Source organism: Aythya fuligula, chromosome 1 (genome assembly GCF_009819795.1).
Source record: "Aythya fuligula isolate bAytFul2 chromosome 1, bAytFul2.pri, whole genome shotgun sequence".
NCBI classification, from domain to species: Eukaryota; Metazoa; Chordata; class Aves; order Anseriformes; family Anatidae; genus Aythya; species Aythya fuligula.
In genome coordinates, this window is record NC_045559.1 from 151,593,205 (window position 1) to 151,602,663 (window position 9,459).

At 55.9% G+C, this 9,459-nt stretch overlaps 1 protein-coding gene across 1 annotated transcript; it reads left to right on the forward strand.

Annotated features, from left to right (window-relative positions):
* Positions 1-8,195: 8,195 nt before the first annotated feature.
* Positions 8,196-9,254, forward strand: LOC116486463 (G-protein coupled receptor 183-like). Its single transcript, XM_032182726.1, has one exon. It carries the CDS (start codon positions 8,196-8,198, stop codon positions 9,252-9,254), a length of 1,059 nt encoding a protein of 352 aa, XP_032038617.1.
* The last annotated feature ends 205 nt before the right edge of the window (positions 9,255-9,459 follow it).

Here is a 9,459-nt window from a genome sequence, read left to right on the forward strand (position 1 = left end):
GGTCATCCCAGTGGAAGTACCCTTCCCGTGTACAGCTTGGTTGCTTTTCAGCGACTTTCTCCTTTCACAGCCTTGTCTGAGTGTACACAAGCTTCTAGACCCAGCCAGCAGCGTGCAGTCCACCCCCAGATGCTCTGTACCTAGAAGATTAGGATGAAGATGTTCACATCTCAATCAAGAATAAAACGTGTTTCTGAACATAAAATCACCATCACCCCCATCCCTATCCCACTCTACACCCCGTTACAAATGCTAATCCCACTGTCAACACACATCGCACCAGAAAAAAAAGTGTTCAGGGTTTTTAATTCATACATCAGGTATGCAAAAAAGGGGAGTTGAGAACAACTCTCTGCAAAATAAAAAACACGAAATTAGGAAAATTTGGGGCACAGGAGTTCAACCCAGTGGCGTGCAGCCGCCCGATGAGCGTCCACCCATCCCTGCGGGTCTGGCACTGGTCTCTGACAACGTGCATGGAGCCCAGCAGCGAAATGTGGCCACAAAATGCTGAAACACGGCCAGATCACAGGAGCCGGGGACAAATTTGCAGCCGCAGGGGTCCGCAGGGTCTGCCCAGCCCCGGGGGAGGGCGGTGGGACCCACAGGCATCCCGCCCTGCTGGCAGTGGCCGAGGTGTCCCGGAGGACACACGTCTTTTTCTCCCTGTCACGAGCAGGAGTAGAAACCCAGGTTTTTCATCGAGGCATTCAGCCTGACAGCCACGGCCAGGCCATTAATATGTGAACCCGGTGTGGGTGGGGAGACGGCGCGCATCCTTATCTGCGCCTTCCGAAGAGCGAGGCTCGCTGCTGAAATGACACAGCCCTCACTTCTAGTAAATACTAATTTTGCCCTTCTTAGGAGCTGCTGCTTGAATCAGATTAGGAGGATGACTCTGTTGTCACAGCCTGACTGAGCGTAGTTTTTTTTTTTGTGTGTGTGTTTTTAAGAAGGGCAATATAATAAGTATCAAGGCCACGGCAAAGAGGTGACTTCATGTGAAATTCTGTGTTTAGTAATCAATGGTCAAGGCCAGCCGAAGCGATCTGGTGACTGTCATGGTGGAGAGATGGGAAACTACTGCCTCCCTCAGATTTCCCTCAGCTGTAGACAAAAATAAAATAAAATGCCACCCTTCATTTCTCGTCCTTTAAAAACCACTCAGCGTTATTCCCACTTTCTGTCAGAGAAGCCCTGACTCAGCCTGACGCCGCCCACCCGAGCAACCCCTCCGAGGTTCAGCAGACCCGAGGCACTCAGGGTGAGCCTAAGCGTCCAGGGACAGGAGAGCAAAACCCTCGAAGACGCTGCATGACAAGGGCTGGGGATTGCACCAAAGAACTGGTGAGACCCTATAAAAGCGCAGGATGCTTTTTTTTTTTTTGAGGACAGGGACCTGTTCCTTGCACTTGAATGCTGTTTCAATGCAATCGCGATTTTAAAAAGCCCCAAGGCCGGGCTTTGATCGGGGTTTTGGAGAACAAAACGCTCCCCTCCGACCAAACATCTCAAATTTACGCGTTTCAACAGCTCACGGCTGCGCTGGTTGCTGCAGACAACTAAGGCTGGCAGGCAGCCAGGCCAAAAGAAAAGAAGAAAAGAAGAAACAAAGAAAAAAAGCAGCTAACTTCCACAGCATGCTAAGCCACACGGTACTTTGTCACAGGCAAAATATTCAGCGAATAGCAATCACAAAAGCAAATTCACGATTTTAAGAACCTCTGAAAATTTCCAGCGTGGCTCACGGGGCAGGGTCCCTCCTCGAGCCTTCCAGCCGCGCGGTGCTGAGCCGCCAAACCCCGGCTGGCAGAGCAGTCAGATCCCTACCTGCGAGGTGCAAATCACTCAGTATCTCCTTCAGCATCTCGTGACAGAGCCGCGGCCCGTGCGGATGCCGTGGGAGGCACATCCCCACCCCTAAAACCCTGCACCGAGGTTTCTGGCATTCCCACCTGCACAAAGCCTCGCCAGAGGGTTTGAGCAAGCCCTTGGCCTGAATACGCCAGTGGTGAGTGTACCCCAGGAGGAAAAATTTCCACTAGGAAGAAAAAAATTGGCCACCAAACTCCTGGGAGCACAGAGAGGAGACCAGAGCTTGGACTCAGGAGACAAGCACCAAGAAGAAAAGGCACGTAACAAAATGCATTGCAAAAATGTTGAGCCAACAAGCCCAGAAAAGTGTGGTCCTTCAAGGTGGTAGGGTTTAGGATCTGTCTGTCTGGTCTTTCAAGAAAGCCCTAAAAAGAAAAAATTGCCAACTGGAAAAGAAATCCTGATGAATATATGGAGATGGATAACTCTGGATATAAGCCAGGCGTTTAAAGCACCACCAAAAATCAGTCTGATGAAATGTATGGACTTTAAATCGCTGTAGTTTACATGGGGCATTTTCTTGAGCTGATGTGCAGAGCCACGAGACAGCCCTTGCTGAAAGGAAGGGACAATGAAGCACATCACCCACCTGAAGTGGTCTTCAGGTCTAAAGCCCGGTCAGGAACGTGAGCTGCAGAGAGATGCAGGACCCATGCAGGGTTTGGTGCCATTTTATCGGGATAGGGCTCTGAGACCATCACATCATTTCTCCATGCAAGGGGAGTGCGCCAGAACATCTCCCTTCCCTACCCCAGTGACCTTCAGCCTTTTGAGGTTATGCAGTAGCGCAGGTAAGGAGGACAACCTTGCAAAACCCTCAGGCCCATGCGAAGCAACAGCCAATTAACCCCGCAGCCTTGAACAAAGCGTTACTTGCATGAAAACGGTCCTCCACGGGGAAACTGCAAAGCAAAGCTGAGGACGCGCCCGGAGATGTTGCTCTCAACTTATTGTTCAGCTCCCAAGGTGTTTCTTTGTTCCCACTTTCCCAAATTCTTGTGAAACCCTCTGCTACTTGGAGATCTCAGCATCACAGGATGGCTGAGGCTGGAAGGCACCTCTGGAGGCCACCTGGTCCAACCCCTGCTCCAGCAGGGCCTCCCACACAGCTGCACGGGAGCACTGCGTGCACGTGCAGGAGCAGCCTCTGGCTCTCTGCGAAGTTACAGCCCCCCAGCACTTTCTGTGCCGTGACAGCTTTTGCCCAGCAGGTACTGTTTGGGTTGGAGCTGTTGTGGAAACACTGCCTCAGGGGCGAATGCTGCTGGAAAATTCCACCTGACAACAGATGAGCAGTTTCTGCGAGTAAAATTCACCAGAAACATTCTGTTTTCGTAGATGAAAACAATAAGGGCTGTGGGTGTCCCCATCTGCAGGGGGCACAGAGAGCAGCAGCAGCACGAAGGAGCCACGTTAAGGCTGCACTGGGCGTCTTGCAAACGAGGAGAGGGCTGGAGCATGCGAGTTACAAAACGAGGTGTCCTATTGAAATCAACTGTAGTGGGAGCTCATGGTGACCCAGGCTGAATCGAGGTGTCTTTTTGGCACCTCCTATGCCACAAATTCTCAGCTCAGCACCTCCTGCATGCCCGCTGCTCCTGCCCGGGCCGCGGCTGCACGTTACGAGCAGCATGTGTGGCCCCGAGGTAACAAAAACAGATAAAAATAGGACCTCTGTTCTCCAAACCTGCCTTCTGATTGCCTTTTTTTTTTTTTTCTTTTAACAAGTGTTTAAACATTGTTTTTAACCACAGAAATCAGATACTCAGACAACTTTCATCTCATTCCTGCAGAATCAAAGTGGAGCTTCTCGCGGGGCGGCGGGGCGCCGGTGATGCTCGCGCTCAGCAGAGGAAGTCGCCTCGTAACGCGAATTTCCCGGGTATTTCTCCTGCCAGGCACTGCCCCAGCCCCTGCAGCATCCCCCTGCAGCTGGGTGGCCCAAACCATCACCACCTGGTAGCCCCGTAGGCCCCGCAGCCCACCCAGACCCGTGCTTGCCCCTTGGTGCTGACCATGAAGGCCTGAGAGCTGTTTGGATCTTCATGGCCAAGGTCAGGGCAAGCCCCCATCTCCTGAGACATCACCCCCAGACCAAACCAGGGCATTGCATTCAGAAACAGATTTCAACCGTGCCATTACTCAGTGTTTTTCCCGACGCAGATGTCGGGCCAGATTAAGTTTCTAGTGCTCCAAAGCTCTGGTAATGACTTTCTTGAGATTTTGGTCACCAACTGGCAAGAATCTCAGCACAGGTTTTGCTCTTTCTTCAGTCAGTTTTTTCACCTTTTTCAGTCACCTTGAGCTGAAGCCTCCCCAGCATCATCCTCCCCCCACAACTGCTACTATCAATGGGCAAGAAAAGTTGACATTGAAGCCAGTTGTCCTCCTAATTTTGGTTCCGCTCCCCCGCCAGGTGAACAGCAGAGGTGTGGAAAATCCCTGCCTGTCGTCTTGAAACCGAAAGCACCTGGATCGGAGATTTTGTGTCTGCACCCGAGGCTTCCTGAAAATGTTTTGCACCTGAAGACAGAAACAGCAGCTGAAGCCAGAGGGGGGGAGGAAGCCAGGAGAGGCGATGAGGCAATGGAAAGAGAGCGCAGAAGCTTCCTGCCGCCCCTGGCGCGGAGGGGATGCTGCCACCGCCGCCTCACAGCGCCCAGCTCCATCGCACCTGAGGCACCCCACCGGGGCTTGGGCAGCAGCCCAGAGCTGGGGCTGGAGACCACGCTTGGGGCAAGCCTGGTGCCAGCACGTGCGAGGCTCCTGGAGACCCTTCGCAAGCTCTCCCCATCGATCCTGTGAGCCGTGGGTCTGGGGGAGCGAGACCCATCGGCCTGCAGGACGGCAGGGGAAGGCGGCCATCGCAGGGCCTGTGGCAGCGGGGCAGCAGGACGTGGCCTGTCCTGATAGTGGTGCCTCTTCCTAGGCCAGCACGGGGGATGTGGTGTGAAGAGGCCGTGACTGAGAGCCAAATTTGAGGGGATCCTTCAGACCAGCTCCAAGGGGCTGAAGGGTGGTGGTGGGCGTGATGGCGGCCTGAAGGACCAGCCCCAGAGGAGCCACGGGTGGGGTTTTCTTCTGGACGATGCAAAGCCTGCGTGAAAAAGCCTGCAGAAGCCAAAAGGGGCTGCAGGGAGTCCTGGAAATACCTGGGCCAGCTGCTGGCATCCAGGGCTTCGCAGGAAAGGGTGGGGAGGGTTTGCAGGTCCCTGCTTTTGGGTGGGGACAAGAGGAGTGCGGCAGGAGCAGCCCTGCGCCCAAGGGAGGGTCCCGGCCCGCGGTGGGGCCGTGCAGCGGGTGGAGCTGGGCTGCACGCCCGTAGCGCAGCAGCACCTGCTGCACGCAGGGCAGGAGCGTGTTTTGCACAGAAGAAGAACCCACTTCCTTTCTTCTGCCTTGCAAAACTAAAAAAATAAAATAAAATCGGGCAGAGAGCATGTTGCTTCCCACCCCCTCCTTATTTCCAAGCTGCTCCCAGAGGCGGCTGGCACCCGGACCCGTGGGCTCCTCCATGTCCCACTGGGGCTGGCGCTGCCTCATGGGGCTCGTCCCTCCTCCAGCTTCCCCGGCCCCACAGAGATGCTTCGACCTCTACTCGGGGTTGAGACCCCCAGAGCCCCTCTACATGGCCCTTGCTGGCACTGTGGTGCCTTCCCGTGCCCACAGTGATGGGACGGGACACAACAGGGCCTGGGGGTGATGCTTTTGGGTTTTCCATGCGAAACCCTCCTGCCACGAGTGCCAGGGAGGGAGGGAGCGAGGCCAGGAGCCTCCCGGGATAATGCAACCCCTCGCCCGCCCTCCATGCTGAAGTGACCCCTGCCTGGGTGTGAGCGGTGGGTGCCCGAGCCTTCACCTCATTTTGGCAAAGTGTGAGGTGAAGGACGGTCCCGAACCCACTCCCGGCGGTGTGCTCAGGATCAGGCCTTCCACAGGGATAACCCCGTGCCGTGGCACGTCCTCCGTGCTCCGTCGTCACCGAGCAGCTCAAGAACATCTGAGCCCGGCACAAGTTTGGGTGGCTTAGCGATGAGCATCCGTGTGCGTAGAAAATCCCCATCTCACGAGGGAATATCTTCTGTAATTCACTCAGCAGCCATTGTCCCACCAGCAGACCTCTCCCCCCGGGCCGTGCAAACCCCTGAGCACCAAAAGCGTCTCCGTGAACAGATGATTGTGAGCAAATTTTCATTATTAGTCTCGCAGTCGTAGAAGTCGATGCCAATATCATTCAGTGTGTAATCTCTGTACAGATGACTCAGTGCACATGGGTACACAGATTAGTGCTGAGCTTAATGCCGCGATGCTCTGAACGATTATAAATGTTATGCAATTAAAGAATTGGTTGAGCTTCGCGAGCATAAAGGGAAGTTTAAGCTTAGCTTAACTGTAATCTTAACCTTGACATTTCTTAGCCTCAGTGTTTTCCAGTACTGCCCTAAAGGTCCCCTGCTGGGAATTTCCTATCTTCACTGGGAGTTTTTGGAAGGAGAAAAAAAATAAATAATAATAAAATAAAAAAAAAAAGAAAACAAGTGAGGTCATCACCACCAAGAAGAAAAAAACCCCAACCACCAAGCAGAGTCTGAAATCCTCCTGGGATCTGAAAGCCCCCCCAGCGGCCTCCAGGACACAGAGGCCGTGGGGAAGGCTGCCCTGCTGTGGGGGCTGTGGGGCAGGCTGCGCTTCTGCAAACGTTTTGGGAAGTGCCAAAAGCTCGAGGAAAGCACTCAGCCCTGCTGCGGGACACAAACCGCCTGACCCCACGGAGAATGGTTTGCACCCACCGGGCTCTCCATCCCTCCTCGGATGGAGGTTTAATGGCACGTGGGGTGTGATAGGTGTGCTAAGTGTTGTCCTGGACTTTTGGGAAAAGGTGAAGCGGCCCCATCAGGCTGCCCGGGCAAGGGGCTGAGCCCCAGGGTCGGAGCTGTTGGCTTTAATCTGGTGCATTTTGCATTCTGGTAGAAGTTGTCAGAGTAAAACCCAAAGTCGTCTGCGATGGCAGGAGCGATTGCTGCGCAGGTACAGTCATTTGTCTTCCCCGGCGCTGCCACTACTGAGAATAACCCCGCGGCTGACAAATGCCTCTCACACACCGAGAAAAGAAAAAGAAAAAAAAAAAAAAAAGCCCAGCGAGAATACACGATTTTACTAAACCTAAGAGAAAAAAAAAAAAAAAAAAAAAAAAGCCCAAAACTCCCGGTGCTTTTATAACGTGAGCCAGTACCCAGAGGCGCGCAGACACAGCCGGGAGCACGGCGCTGGAGGGTCCTGCACTGGGGCGGGAGGAAGAGGAGGAAGGAGAGGAGGAGGAGGAGGAGGAGGAGGAGAAAGGAGAAGAGGAGGAGGAAAAGGAAGGCAACCGCGAGGTGGGTGTGTGTCCGTGCGTCTGTCACAGCGCCTGTGTCAGTGCACCCGTGTGCACCTCGGCTGCTGGGTGCTGCGGGACCGCGGAGTGGGGAGCAGCAGCGGGACACAGCCACAGCCTGCGGTGAGGGGAGGCTGCCCGGGACGGACAGATGGACAGGATGGGATGGGGATGGACAGGGATGGACAGGACGGGGTGGGGATGGACAGGATGAGGATGAGGATGGGATGGGATGGGATGGGATGGGATGGGATGGGATGGATGGGATGGGGATGGACGGGATGGGGATGGATGGAGGGTGCTGGATGGGACAGGGCAGGCACAGACCCCACGTCCCAAAGCACGTCGAGGAGCAGAGCACACAGATTTGGTAGAGGGACATGTCCCACTCCTCTCTTTGCATGGGCAGGGGGCATCACCAGCACAGGGATTTTTCCTTTCTTTCTTTATTTTTTTTTTAATTTGTTTCTGCCCTCCAGACCCCTCTCTGCCCCAGCCCTGCCTCTGTCTGGGCATTTTTTCATTGAATGCCCCCATTCCCCCCGCAGCGATGAATAGATTATGCCACCGCCACGAGACGAGTTTGGGACCTTGTTTGTGTGACACGCAATTCTCTCTCCCCCTCTCCCTCCCACCCTTCCCCCTCCACATCCTTTCTGCTATTGCTTGGATGTGCAAAAAAACATCAAAAAACAAAGAAATTAAAAAAAAAATAAAAAAAAATAAGAGGAGCTGGTGACGAGAAGCAGAACGAAGACAATGAGTCACAGCCTTTGTTTCGCCCCGAAATCACCAGGGCTGCGTTTTTCCAAATGACTGGGGCTGAGCGCTGCCGGGGGGCGGCAGGGAGCGGAGGGGACGGGCCCCCGGCTTCCTGGTAAGGGGCAGCCCGGGGCTGTGGGTTTCACCTCTCTTCTCCTCCCAGGGGAGGAGGAACTGGCTGGCAATGGCTGCTGTGGAGGCCGCCTTCCCCCCTGCCAACCTCACCCCCGTCAACCAGAGCGGCTGCGACGTGCACAACCACCAGGTCTCGGCCAAGGTCACCTTCTCGCTCTTCTACACCGCCCTGCTGGTGTTCGGCGCCTGCGGGAACATCCTGGCCCTCTGCATCACCTTCCAGCGCAGGAAGAAGAAGCTCAACTCCACCGACCTCTACCTGGTCAACCTGGCCCTGTCGGACGCCCTCTTCACGCTGGCGCTGCCGGGCAGGATCGCCTACTACGTGCTGGAGTTCAACTGGCCCTTCGGGGACTGGTTCTGCCGGGCCACCGCCTTCGTCTTCTACATGAACACCTACGTGGGCATCTACTTCATGACCTGCGTCAGCGTGGACCGCTACATCGCCGTGGTGCGCAGCAGGCACCCCGGCAGGCTGCGGAGGATGAGCCGCGCCAGGGCCGTCTGCGTCCTCATCTGGTTCCTGGTGTTCCTGCAGACGGCGCCGCTGCTGCTGCGGCCCATGACGCGGCGGATGGGGGACAGGCTGACCTGCATGGAGTACTTCAACTTCGAGGAGGTCCCCAAGCTGCCCTACCTGCTGCTGGCCGCCTGCGTGCTCGGCTTCTTCCTGCCCGTGGGCATCATCCTGGTGTGCTACGTGCGGATCAACCTCAAGCTCTGCCAGACCGCCAAGGAGAACCCGCTGACGGTCAAGAACGGGCACCACCGCCGGGCCTTCACCGTCATCCTGGTGGTGCTGCTGGCCGTCCTGCTCTGCTTCAGCCCCTACCACCTCAACATCGTCCAGTTCATGGTCAGGAAGATCCTCTACCAGCCGTCCTGCCGCGAGCAGCAAGCCTTCAAGATGTCCCTGCAGGTCACCGTGGCCTTCATGAACCTCAACTGCTGCATTGACCCCATCATCTACTTCTTCGCCTTCCGGGGCTACAAGCGGAGGCTGCTGCGCATCTTCAGGAACAGCGGCTCCATGGCCACCTCCTCCACCGCCAAGACCCCCTCCGAGAGCAACAGCAACAGCCAGCCCCAGGGCTCCAGCTCCGTCTAGAGGCACGGCCCCTCCTTTTCCCTCCGGCCGGCAGCGTACGGACCGTGCCCCGCAGCAGGACCCGCCCTGGCCGAGCCCCACCAGCTCTGTGGGGCCACCGACCCCACCTGCAGCCGCTGGCCTGGAGCAGAAGGGCCCCGTTCCCACCTCCGCCCCAGAGCACGCAGCCCGTGGTGGCCACGGGCAACGCGCCTGTCCCTGCTTT

Coding starts and splice junctions, on each gene's coding strand:
- LOC116486463 (XM_032182726.1), top strand. CDS start 8,196: ATGGCTGCTGTGGAGGCCGCCTTCCCCCCTGCCAACCTCACCCCCGTC.